Source organism: Mus caroli, unplaced genomic scaffold (genome assembly GCF_978045245.1).
Source record: "Mus caroli unplaced genomic scaffold, Mus_caroli_1 scaffold_6, whole genome shotgun sequence".
Classification (NCBI taxonomy): Eukaryota; Metazoa; Chordata; class Mammalia; order Rodentia; family Muridae; genus Mus; species Mus caroli.
Window position 1 is genome coordinate 55,877,536 of NW_028227261.1, and position 13,077 is coordinate 55,890,612.

Genomic DNA, 13,077 nt, shown 5'->3' on the forward strand with positions numbered 1-13,077 from the left:
ACTGGTAGAAAAGCCAGCCCTTATTGGAGAATGTGTGGCAGTTCAGTAGACTGTCTGATGTCCTGTTCCCTGCATTGTTAGACAGAAGTGCCTGTGTACAGCTCTCACACAGCTGCCCTGTTGTCTGTGCTTGCTTGTGTATCTGAGTGTACAGTTCAGGAATGAAGCCCTTTCATTTACATATGCAAATCTTAAATATTTATATTAAGAAAAGCATTTAATACCTAGGGTACATCATTTGCATACATCAGGTATATTTGACCTCCTGAAGAAATTCAAAACCAAGGTGTTATCCAAAGAAACAAATAATGTTACAGTGCCCAGGGTTGGCAGTTACTCAGGAGGTGTAAATCTACATCTCCCCATTGCCTATCACACTCAGTGATCAAGACAGTTCCCCCTCAGTCTCCACCCCAATCTACTTAAGACATTCCCTCCTGCAAGATGCAATGGCTTGTGGCATAGAAAGTGTATTCCTAAAATGGAAAGTAACTTCACAATCCATGACACACACACAGAGAGAGACAGAGACAGAGAGACAGAGACACAGAGAGACACCCAGAGAGAGACAGAGACAGAGAGACACAGAGAGAGAGACAGAGGAGAGGAGAGAGAGAGAGAGAAAGAGAGAGAATGTGGGCATGGAGCCTCAACCAAAGCATGTAGGTTCTGTGGAGATTTTCTTGAGACTGTCTCTGTTGTTTGAATGACACTGTTGGAATTCCTTTTCCATCACTTCTCCTCACAAAGCTAGAAGAGAGGGTGAAGCCTTTTATTCTAGCCTGAGACACAAGACATTGCCTCCGTCCTCTGCCCTACCTACCCACCCCACTTTATTCATCACGGTAGCTAAGGAAAGAGACTCAAGTCCAGACAGAGTGTATGGCCGCAATGGGAAACTGCTGAACAGCAGAACCATTGTGTGAGTTCTCAGTACCCAAACATCTTGTTCCATATTCCATGGCATTGCCCTTTGGTCTGATGGCTTAAGTATCACTTGACTCTTTATTCTCTTGAAAATTTTTGTTTATGTTATCTTTCATAGTTGTCTAAATTTATTAAATATTTTAAAATATATTCATTCAGTATAAAAAATATTTAATAAACAGTATCCATATGAAAAAATATTTTTAAATTATGTATATATGTGTGTGTGTGTGTGTGTGTGTGTGTGTGTGTGTGTGTGTGTATGTATGTATGTGGGTATGTACATGTGAATTCAAGTGTCCTTGGAGGGGAGAAGCCTCAATTCCCTCTGAGAGCTGGAGTTGCAAGTCATTGTAGGTGCATGGAACTCACTCTATAGACCAGGCTGTCCTTGAACTCAGAGTTTTGCCTGTCTCTGCCTCGCAAGTAAGTGCTGGGATTAAAGGTGTGTGCCACCACACACAGCATCATAGCCTTAAAGTTAGCCTTTGGAGGAAAATATAAGAAAACATCTTTGTGAATTCATAGGAGCGAAAACTTTCTCAAGGCATAAAAAATAATATTTATAAAAGTTAATAAATTAGATTTTATTAATGTTAATTTTTTCTATGATTGAATGATCACATTAAAAACTGAAGAGACGCCAGTGATTTTTTTTAAATTGAAATGTATTTTTGTTTTATATTAAAGTTTAAAATAAAAAACTTCAAAATGGCCAGGCGTGGTGGCGCATGCCTTTAATCCCAGCACTCGGGAGGCAGAGGCAGGCAGATTTCTGAGTTCGAGGCCAGCCTGGTCTACAGAGTGAGTTCCAGGCCAGCCAGGGCTACACAGAGAAACCCTGTCTTGAAACCCCCCCCCCAAAATTTTTTTTTCAAAATGAAAAACAGATGAAAAAAATGAATAGGTAGGCTATGGATTGAGAAGAAGATATTTGTCATGCATGTATCTGATAAGATGTATGTGCAAAATAAATAAGTAAGAGTAAATCAATAGAAAAAATTGCAAAAACTTGACTGAATTGTTAATCCCACTGAATGAGAGGAAAGACCATTATCTAAATTCTTTGGCCAGATTATACAAGCTTTATTTTCTGTTAGACAGGGCTATCTCCCTAAAACAGGCTTTGCAAAACTATCTTCGAACATAGGAGAAGGTAGGGTTTATATAGCGCCCCAAACTGTAAGACTAGGGGGTTTTCAAGTGTTGGGGTATTTCCTGAGGAATTTTGCTTACAAAATTGGCTGAGCATTTCAAAATTATTTGACAGAATATCTTTTTGTTTGTTTGTTTGTTTGTTTGTTTGTTTGTTTGTTTTTCGAGACAGGGTATCTCTGTGTAGCCCTGGCTGTCCTGGAATTCACTCTGTAGACTAGGCTGGCCTCGAACTCAGAAATCCACCTGCCTCTGCCTCCCAAGTGCTGGGATTAAACGCGTGCGCCACCACTCCCAACTTGGCAGAATATTTTATATTAGGATAAAGGTCAGGCTGTAGGGCATGAAACATGTCAAATTCCAGAAAATGGGTCAACATGTACTCAAATCCATAAGACAATTTTACATAAAGCAGGAATGAACTTATTTTGGCTTCTAACAGGATGGCTTTTAACCTTGACCTGGAGTCCAGCTGGCCCATCAAAAAACACTTAACAAAAGGAAGTGTTTAAGTAGATAATTAGTAGATGCCGATTATCAGAAGGGTGTAGGATCACAAAGGGATATAACTATTCCCCCAACTAGAATCCAAAATAAAGGACAGCAAAACAGAATGTTGTGTTTCTCTAATGTTCATTAGCATGGCTAAGGCAAGCAAGCAAAGAGAGGCTGGTGGAAATGGGAGAGTTGAAAGGTAGATAGTGATGGAAGTTTAAAGTGATGCACACATTTTGGGAAGCCATCCAACTAGATATAGGTATAGATATAGCTAAGCCCATATCCATCCTGTAACCCACCAGTCAGTCCACTCTTAGATACCCCAATGAAGTAAGAGTCATAGATACACAAAAGCTGTGTTGATGAGTGTCCTTAGCAACTTCATTCCTGATAATCTTAAACTGGAAACAACTCACATGTCCATATAGAAGAAAATGGAAAAGCAAGTTAGGGCATATTTAAACAAAGGAATACTACCCAACAGTGAAACAACACATTATTAACATCTCAAGAACACGTTAAGGAGAAGAAGCCAAATAAACAGGTCATATGCTTCATATAAATGAAGCTCTCAAGAGGTGGCAGCTGTGTGTAGTTGTTGCCTTTGGGCTGGGAGGGGCAGAAGGGAAGGTGTGATGAGCATGCATATCTCAGCTAGAGGCACATCCATGTACACTGTCAGAGCTCATCAAGTAAAACAAAATCTGTGCATTATATGTAAATCATACTTCAGTAACTAAAAAAAGAGAATTGAATGGACTTCACAACAGTCTAGAAAAATAAAGGGATTTATGAAGGTATGATTAGAAATTACCATAACATATTTGATTTATTTTTTAAAAAAAGCCTTCCCGAGGATTATAGTGTAAGATAGTAATAATACAATAACATATCTCCTTTGTGGTGCTTGGGATGCCTTTAAAGTGAAGGATGGTAGTCTGGTGTCTTTAAAATTATGGAAGATGGGTCAGCAAGATGACTCATCAGACAGGGGCTGTCGCTAAGGCTTATAAATTAAGTCCATGACTGGAATCTTCATGGTGGAAGGAGAAATATGATCCTGAAAGCTATACAAACATAAACTAAGGAGGATTTCTGTGAGTAGGAAGTGGCCTGAGCTAAGGGGTGGGTTCCAGTATGGCCCGTGCTACAGAAGGAAGTTCCTACATCACACCAGTAAATAAATACAGTGTAGCATCTTCTTCAGCCAAAGTTTTGTTTTTCTTTAAAACTTTTAATGCTACATTTATATATAATTAATTGCACATTTAATGTTTTTTAACAGTGTATAACCCTGTGTATCAACGACCTTATCAAGAATGTTTCTGTTACCATAAACCTAATGTATTGGTCTCCTCTCTCTCTCTCTCTCCCTCTCTCTCTCTCTCTCTCTCTCTCTCACACACACACACACACACACACACACACACACACACACAGAGTCTTTGTAGCCGTGGCTGTTCTGGAACTCACTGTATAGGCCACACTAGCCTTGAACTCTAGAGATCCACCTACCTGTGCTCAGCACCTTCCTTTGTGTACATGTGTGTTGGTAGTCTTCCCTCGACATCACTATATGCTTTTGTTCCCTGTAGCTACAGTAAAAGCAACAACAAAATCCCAGTGTCTCTAGCACCTTAAGAGTGATTAATTGTGGCAGCTGAGAAATGGTAGATTCAAAATGAAAATCACAATTAGTCTTCAGAATTTTCTAATATAAATTCCAAACTAATACTGGTACTATGCCATAATTATATCATAGGTGGGACATTACAATAACCTTAGCAACCAGAGTAAGCTTAATAATAATCCCAACAGGCATAATGACACAAATGTGTGATCCCAGCACTCATGAGGCTCAGGCATGAGAATCCTGAGTTCAAGGCCAACCTGGGTTATTAGAAGATCCTGTTTCAAAAAGAAAAAGAGACAAAAGATTGACCTTCCTTCTGCTGCCTTTTCTGACTCTCTGGGTAACCTGCATAATCTGGATCTATCCTGGTTAACAGGGTGGTACCTGTTTTAAGTATTCTAGTGGTAGCAGCTAATAGTTTATAATAATAATTTTATATCCCATATTTCACTGTAAAAGAGTCCTTAGTTAGTACTTTCCAGCCTGTTTATAACAGGTACAAAATCAATAAGATGCAGGCACCTTTTTGGTTGACCATGCTTTAAACAAGGTGACAAAGGGAGCTACAATTCATGAAGGATATCAAAGGCAAATGCTGCATCTATTTGAAATTATAGAGAGAGCATTGATTTTTTTTCTTCTTTAGCAGAAAGATCTATGCTCGAATTTTAGTTTTGCTAAGATAAAAGGTTTGAGCTCTTAACAAAAAGTACAGTAGTAGTGATTGGACTGATAGACTAAATCTTAGGTCACTCTTTCTTTGTTTAGTAGTAGTGTTAAATATTTCTAAGGTGTCAGTAAATATTTGAAGCAGACATAAATTACAGAAGTCCACCACATTTTGTTTGTATCCCAAATCCTTTGCCTTTTCTAGCTGACTTCAGTCTTCTCATCTTTTCTTTGTTTTGTTGTTGTTATTTTTTTTCCTAAAAGGATCAATAAATGGCACCCTTCCTTGCTGACTTCTTAATTAGTAACCCAGTCTCTGTTAATCCCTTCCCGTTATTGGAGGTAATGTATAACTCCCTCAGAGCTTGGAGGACTGCAGAATGGAGTTCTTAGGATACAGGATTGCTTGATCTGAATCTTCATGGATTAAAAGTTAAAGGAAAAGAAGCCTTTGGAGAAGTTTGTGCACACAATAAGGCAGTAAACTAGGATGCACAATTGCTACAGGATGCTTTGGTGAGACAGTAGGCAAAAGCAAGGTCTCCCTTTTCTCTCTGTGTGAAAGTGCTAGATAAAACAGAATTCTTGGTATTAACATGTACAGGTACACACACACACTTCCTGAAAGCTATAGAACTGTTGTCAAAAAGAAATATATTATTTACAGTTGCAGTGTTTAGACATTTGGCAATTGGATAAAATAATTTTTGGTGAAAATAGGAAAACAGATGGACATAAACGTACATAGAGTAGTAACTTTCATTTCTTGTACATACACAGTGAAATCATTGTAGGCAATAAATTCTTGGAGAAGTTGAGTAGGGCTTGGGTAAATGTCATAGTTTATGACTGAATACATATAAACAGGTGAAAACTCAATATGGAGAGGTAACGGTAACTACCTGATAAAGAGACTTAGAATTCTTTTCATCCCACAGGAAGGATTGCATTAGAGACATAACGGTGCAATAGTTGGATTTATAAAGGTATTTTTTAAAAGATTCTGCTTACAATTTTGGCAACCGTAGATATATAAAATAAATGCCTTTGTTCCCCCAAACAATGTTAACTATAAAAAATTTTGACCTATAGTTTCTAGAACAAATACCAAGGTTACTTTTAAAGGTGACACTACGGTGGGTGCATTAAAGAACACTTGACTATAGAGATTTATGGAATTGTTTGAAGACAGCGTCCAAGCTAAAATTGTTTCGAGCCTTGAGACCTTTTCTTTATGCTCTGAGTTCATCCCGTGTACTCAACACTCTTGATTTCAGATTCTTGCATCTGTCTCAATTTTTTCTGGAACAGGGTTTTGTGTTTCTCAAGATGGCTTCATCTGCTCAGTGTGGCTAAGGATATCCTTGAACTTCTGATGCTTTTGTCTTCACCTCCTGATGGCTGAGATTTCTAGGCATTCACCACTGTGCCCAGATTATTCTTCCTAGGGATGGGAACCTGGGCTCTGTGCATGCTAGGCAAGCACTCTGCCTGCTGAAGCTACATCCCCAGCTCCCTTTCATGCCTTTTCTAGTCTCCTATCTCAGTCCCATCCGTCCTGCTCCTAAGAAGCTTTCTGTAATACGTTACTGCAGCCCTCTTTGATAATTTCTTCTTTTTTAATTTCTCACAGATATATTAACTTAAAACCTCATCTCAGGCTTGTTTAACTTTGGATGGTAGTCTTTGAGCCCATAGAAATTTATCTTTTTCTTTTAAAATAAGAGAAAGGGGGAGGTGAGAAGGAGGGAGAATGAAAATGAATGCCAGGTCACATGTATAGAAGTCAGAGAGAATGTGGGTGTGAGCGTGCATAAGCTGTGATACCTGTGCAGAAGTCAGAGGACAACCTTAGGTGTTGGTCTTCACCTTCTGCCTTGTGTGGGACTGATTCTCTTGCTTGTCACTGTTTGCCAGGCTACCTGACAGGATTCTGTCTTCCAGGGATCCTTTATCTCTACCTCCCCTCTTGCTGTAGATGAACTAGTACTGCAGACATGTGCTGCCAGGCCTGGCTTTATGTGGGCGTGAGAATCTGATCGTAGGTCCTCATGTTCACTGGATTCTCATTTCTCCATCTGCCAGCTTGTCATAAGAGGGCTGGGATTACAGATGGGTTTTTAGTTCATCTGGCTTTCTATGGATTATGGAAATGTGAGCTCAAGTTCTTGTGCTGAGTTACCCTAGCCCCTCGTTGTTTCCTTTACATATTATTTGAGTGATCTATAAGCATAATGGAAAACAAGGCCTAGAGGAATTGAGCAGCAAACAACTAAAAGAGTGATAATGGATATTTAGAGAAAGTTGTGTAGTTCCGGCCAAATGCTTAGGAGGGTGGAAGGGGTAGGCGCAGTTGTTTGCACACTGACTTAATTATTCCTAAGAAGAAAACTGACACAACAGTGGGTGAGGAAAGCAATGAGCTTGTTTAGAATTCCCTTCTTGGTCTGTGTACTAAGAGAGTTTTCCCTTGAGAGTTTCCTGATCTGGCTCCCTAGTTACACTTCACATTACATATTGCATATGTAATTGCACTGAGAATGTGCTGGCCAGACTCCTCATCTGTAAAACTGTTGGGACACATACCAGAAGTTAGCAATGTTTCATGCTGATAATCTTAATGATGTCAATGTATCAAATTGAGATTATTGTAGAGATCTGAAGTAGCTACCTTATTTGAGAGGAATACTGGTCACTTTGAAGGTGATAAATGCATTCAAAAATCTAAAAGAAATAGCAAGAAAAATGGTATTAATTTGAGTTTTCATGAGTTACTTAAGGTATTTTCAAAGATCTGTAACTAAATGTAAGTACTTCTCTTCCAAATTATTATTTATTTCTAGTCATCTAGTCCTTCAAAAATCGTGAGGAAGAAAAGTATTACAGCTTATTCTCCTACTACTGGAACTTATCAATTGAGCCCATTTTCTTCTCCCACAACCCCCAAAGAACAGGAGCACAGAAACGGACCATCAAATGGTTAGTTGAACATTCTTTTCCACTTATGGTAAGATCTTTCTAGTTATTGGTTAAATCGAGATTTTGATTTAGTAATATATAGCTCTGGTTGCAGCTGGGTTTTCTCTCTTCTCGAGGAATTTAACATAGAAAAGGCTAGAGTGTAAATGTTACTTTGGACATAAATGTAAACTTCGTAGTCACTTCTTTTTAAAATGCCGCTGCTGTTCCCTTACTATCCCATCCATTAAATAGGAATTATGGCCTGACTGCCTTCAGCTACTATCAATTATAATGGTTACAGATATGCCCTTAACAAGCTATCCATCATGTGCATAAATTAAAGGACATATAACTCAGATACTGCCACACTGCAGTTTGAGAGGAATACTTCCAAATGTTATTTTTATCCATACTTTCCATTTAGCTTTGCCTACATTTAGTATATAGTTTATCTTTATTATGTTTTATGCCCTTCTTATTTTAAACATATTTGTTAAAAACTCAAAAAATTTTCCATATAGGATAACCTACCTATATAAAACTAATTTTTATATAAAAATATTATTCATTTTTGTTGCTCTCTAGTAGTTTATTGCTAAGATCTATATTTAAAGGGACAGGTCTCAATTTCATATGCTTAATTTTTTTATATTGTAAGAAGTCATGAATCAGTGACATGTCATTCTCTGTTGTATAAAATTTTAAATGGATTCAAGTTTAGTAAAATGTATTTTAGATACGCTGTGACTAACCTAATTCATATTTTATTCTTTAACATTTATTAGATATTAAGCATATGCTAGAATCTATATGGAAATTGGTCTCATTTTACCTAATTTGTTTAATGAAATACATTATTAAATATATTAAGTTTTTTAGTCTCTTTGATTTTAAGTTAACGAAATGCTTTTACCCTAAAGCTATTAATATTATGTTTGTTTTCACAAAAATTATGAAAGTCTATACATTTCTCTCAAATTCTATAGTTTTTATATAGCAGATATATCTTTTTAATTAAAAAATAATAGCTTAGAGATTGCGTATTTCTATGAAAATCTCAATAGAGTTTAGGTAGATACATACTCAATTTCCATATTGAAATTAAATATGGACTTAAGGGAACATTCCTTTTGCCCATAAAAAGGCTGGTCACATGATTTCACTTGACATTTATGTGGGTAATTATCACATTACCGGTACTAAGGATGCTCTTTTTAAAAAAGTCAAACTGCAAGGGTTTCTGAGGCACAGGCAATATCTAGTTCTTGACTTCTATGATGACTACTGGTTCACTCTAGTTATTAATTAAAGTGACATGTGTTTAATTTACTCTGATATATGTGTGTGTACACACGTACATAATATCACATCACATATAGAAGCCTCAAAGCAGAAATCTGTTAAAGTCCTGAATGAAATCACATTATTTGTAATCATACTCCAATCCCAGTAAGTCTTCTACATGGTTTAGAAATAAGAAACCCTAATTGTTATCAGATATTATAAGTTCCAAATTAGAAAATACAACTTAAAAAGTAATTTAAATTTAGATGAGATCATGACCTCCTTTATAGTTCCCTCTTTTAAAATATTGTTCAAAATCTAATGGGAAATTTTAATAACATCTAGAAGACATTTTATTTCTACTTGCTTTTTAATATACTTCATATTAAACCCCAAACCCGTTTACTTAGACTTTGCATGTTCAAGTCTCAAAACTCGAATGTGGAGGTCAGAGGGCAACTTGTGCACATAAATTCTTGCCTACCCTCTTATTTCACTTGTTTCTGCTGCTGAGCTGTGCTCTCTACGTTGGCTGGCATGTGAGCGTCAGAGCCATTCTCCTGTCTCTGCCTCCTATCTTTGGTAGGGGTACTGGGGTTACAAATGTGCACCACCACACCTGACCTTTTGCATGTATTCCTGGGACAGAACTCAGATTGTCAGGGTTGTGTGACAAGCACTTTTACCTACTGGATCACCTTCACAACCTGGCAGACCCTTATTGGGATTTTAAAAGTCATTCATAAAGAACCTACCCATTTTTCTTCCCATTTTTTTAGTAGCTGTTGTCTTCTTTCCATACTTAGTCTTGCCGTGCCCTTGCTGACTTTGAACTTTTGGTCCTTCTGCCTCCATCTCAGGAGTGCTGGGATCATGGGCATGCACCACCATCCCCAGCTCAGGTTAATTCTATCATGTAACTTGTTTAGAATAGTAGCTAACCCTAATAAGTGCTGTAATGTTAAACATTGTCGTTATCATCATTAATTGTGCTTCCAAGCCTTATCTAACTGAAAGCTTTTTTCATTAGTTAAGGAAAACTTTCCCTGGATCCCTACCAGAAACTTCAAATACAATTCTGAATGTAGTCCAGATTCAGTGATGACACACTTATAATCAGTGTTTTGTAAAGCTGTTCTTAAAAAGAGTCAAGAACACAAATGTTAAAAGATGTGTGTAACCTAGAAAGAAAACTGCTGATGTAATGATATGACTCCTTAGCCCATTGTATATACTGGGGTGTTGTTGTTGTTGTTATTGTTGTTGTTTGGTTTGGTTTGGATTTTCAAGACAGGGTTTCTTTGTGTAGCCCTGCTGTCCTGGAACTCACTCTGTAGACCAGGCTGGCCTTGACCTCAGTGATCCACCTGCCTCTTGCCTCCCAAATGCTGGCATTAAAGGTGTGCACCACCAAGCCAAGCATAATATTGTACTTACTTTTTAATTAGAATATCATGAAGAGAGAGCTATTAACTGAAAAATGTTATGTTGGAAGATAGCTATAAAACCCTATTTAGCAACTGGAAAGTACTTGAAGACCTAAGAAAACTAAGAATTTTATTGATTCACATATTATTTGGCAGTAATAAAAATATTTAGAAAGGCATTGAACACCTAATAAAAATTCTACTAAAATAATCTAGGCTGTCACTGGCTTCTGAGGGTAAAATGTGAAAATGAATTACAAATTAATGAAGCAATCTTAATATTTGATTTTGGAGCTTTACTGCATATAGATAACATAGTACCAAATTCAGGAAATTAATTTTAGTCAAGATTTTTTAAAATAAAGGAACTGGAAAAACAAAATTGGGTGCTTTTTTCTTTCCTACCTCCCTTTGTTTCCCCCCTTACTTCTGATTTACCTTTTAGCAATGTAGTTCATCTTTTTGTTCTTGGCTTGATTTTCTACTCTGTGTCAGGCCATGCATGTCAGACTAGCCTCAATCCTTCCCACTCTGCCTTTCAAGGGCTGGAATTACAGGGAGCTAAACTTTGGCAAGTCGGTCGATGAAAATTTGGCAAATTGTCTCCTTAACTTTGTGTTCTTTTCCCATACAGAAACAAGAAAACGGAGTAACTTGAGCTCACCTGTAAGACAGGAGTCCACAGTGAAAGACAGTGATGGGTGAGCTTGCCTTCAAAGTCATCTCCACTAAATATTACTGAGGAAAAGCTTGACTTATCCTTAAGTGACAACTTAAGAAAAGTCATTTGTTTTTGTAAATTAATAGTTTATAATTACAAGTGGGCTGAGTTATTCTATCTATACATTTATTCATTTTATATGATTTTCTTTTTAAACACTGTTGTTAAGAAAAGTATTTGTGGTGTCTTGCAGTGCTGGTGTGGTGGGAGTATATAATGCTTTAATTTTAATATTCATCGAGCCTAGGTCTGGGCTGGTGGATTATAGACCAATTTAGGGTTAGGCTAAAGAACCTCCATTTCAGAGTCACATAGAGAAGAATGAGAATGCGGCAAGCATGAGGAGGTGAGGCAACAGCGTACAGGCTCTCAGAAGCCCAGGTTATGAGCCAACGCCAGCCATGCTCACGCTGACCTGTCTGCCACTGATGCCTGTGAATGAAAGTGTGTTCCAGAAAGCCTGCGTGTCATAGGAATAATATTTATGTAGCTCACACTGGAGTGATTGAAAGTGGCACACGTGTTCATCTCATTTACCAAATGATTTCCTTGTGTCCCATTCTGTGATGTAAAATGAAGTTTTAGCCAGAGCTCATGGTCTTCTGTTGTAGTTAACATATCCTCTTCAGCTTAGAAATTAGCTGGGTTGAAATATTTTTTCAGAATCATTTATATGGGATTTAAATTCACTTTCCACTTCATAGTGTTAGAATCTGTAGTTTTAAACCTAAGATCAGATGTCTTTTATTTCATAATGTAAGTGACTCATATTACTTACTGGATGCTGTGTGAAACACTATAGTAAAGGTAACTCCTCTGGGAATCCTGGCTTAGGATCTCCTACAGAACCATATTACTTCCTTTACAACTAACTTCCTTTCCCTCACCACAAAATCCAAAATGCCAGCAAATATGGTAAAATACTATATTTGCAAAGCACTGCTCTTTAGAATTCTTTATTACATTATCTATTGAGTGTGTGTGTGTGTGTGTGTGTCCTTGAGTATGTGACTTTGTTAGGGGAAAGCATTTGCCAGTGTGCATTTGAAGGTCAGGGGATCTCCTCCAGGACTCAGTTCTCTCCTTCCATCATGAGGGTCTTAGGGATTGAACAGGGATTGAAGCCATCAGACTGCTGGCAGGTACCTTTATCTGCTGAGCCTTGCTACCAACCCGGCAAAGAGTTTTTGCTCTTTTTTCCCCCCTTCTCTTTTTTTTAGTAAAATTTTTAAACATTTGTTTATTTTTATTTTCTGTATATAAATATTTTGCCTTCATGTTTAGAAGTTCACTTTGAGATTAGAGGCCAGAAGGGTCCTCCAGATGCCCTGGAACTGAGGTTATGAATGTGAGCAACCATGTGGGTGGTGGGAATTTAACCTGAGTTCTCTGCAAGAATAGCAAGTGTTCTTAACCACTGAGCAATCTCTCCAGCCCCATACTTTTTTTCTCTTTTTTTTTCTTTTATTAACCAATCAGATTTATGTTTCAATAAAAATCACAATTTACAAGATGCCAATACAATAATTTCAGAGCCAATTGATAATGATAAAAACTTTATACCAATATTTCTAACCTTGTAAAATCATAGCTACTTGTGGCCGGTAAACACTACTCGGGTTCAGGTCCACAGCCATCTTTCTTCCTCTCCTACCTTGAGAAGCTTGCTCGTTCTCTCTCTCTCTCTCTCTCTCTCTCTCTCTCTCTCTCTCTCCTCTCCTCTCCTCTCCTCTCCTCTCCTCTCCTCTCCTCTCCTCTCCTCTCCTCTCCTCTCCTCTCCTCTCCTCTCCTCTCCTCTCCTC

General features: G+C 37.7%; 1 protein-coding gene across 1 annotated transcript in view; it reads left to right on the forward strand.

The window, feature by feature from the left end:
- The window catches only part of Itgb3bp (integrin subunit beta 3 binding protein), a 69,618-nt gene that overhangs the window by 22,183 nt on the left and 34,358 nt on the right, over positions 1-13,077 (forward strand). The window contains exons 3-4 of the mRNA XM_021159715.3: positions 7,726-7,861; positions 11,189-11,255. Of these exons, the coding sequence (XP_021015374.1) occupies positions 7,726-7,861; positions 11,189-11,255 (203 nt within the window). The remainder of the gene's footprint in view (positions 1-7,725; positions 7,862-11,188; positions 11,256-13,077) is intronic.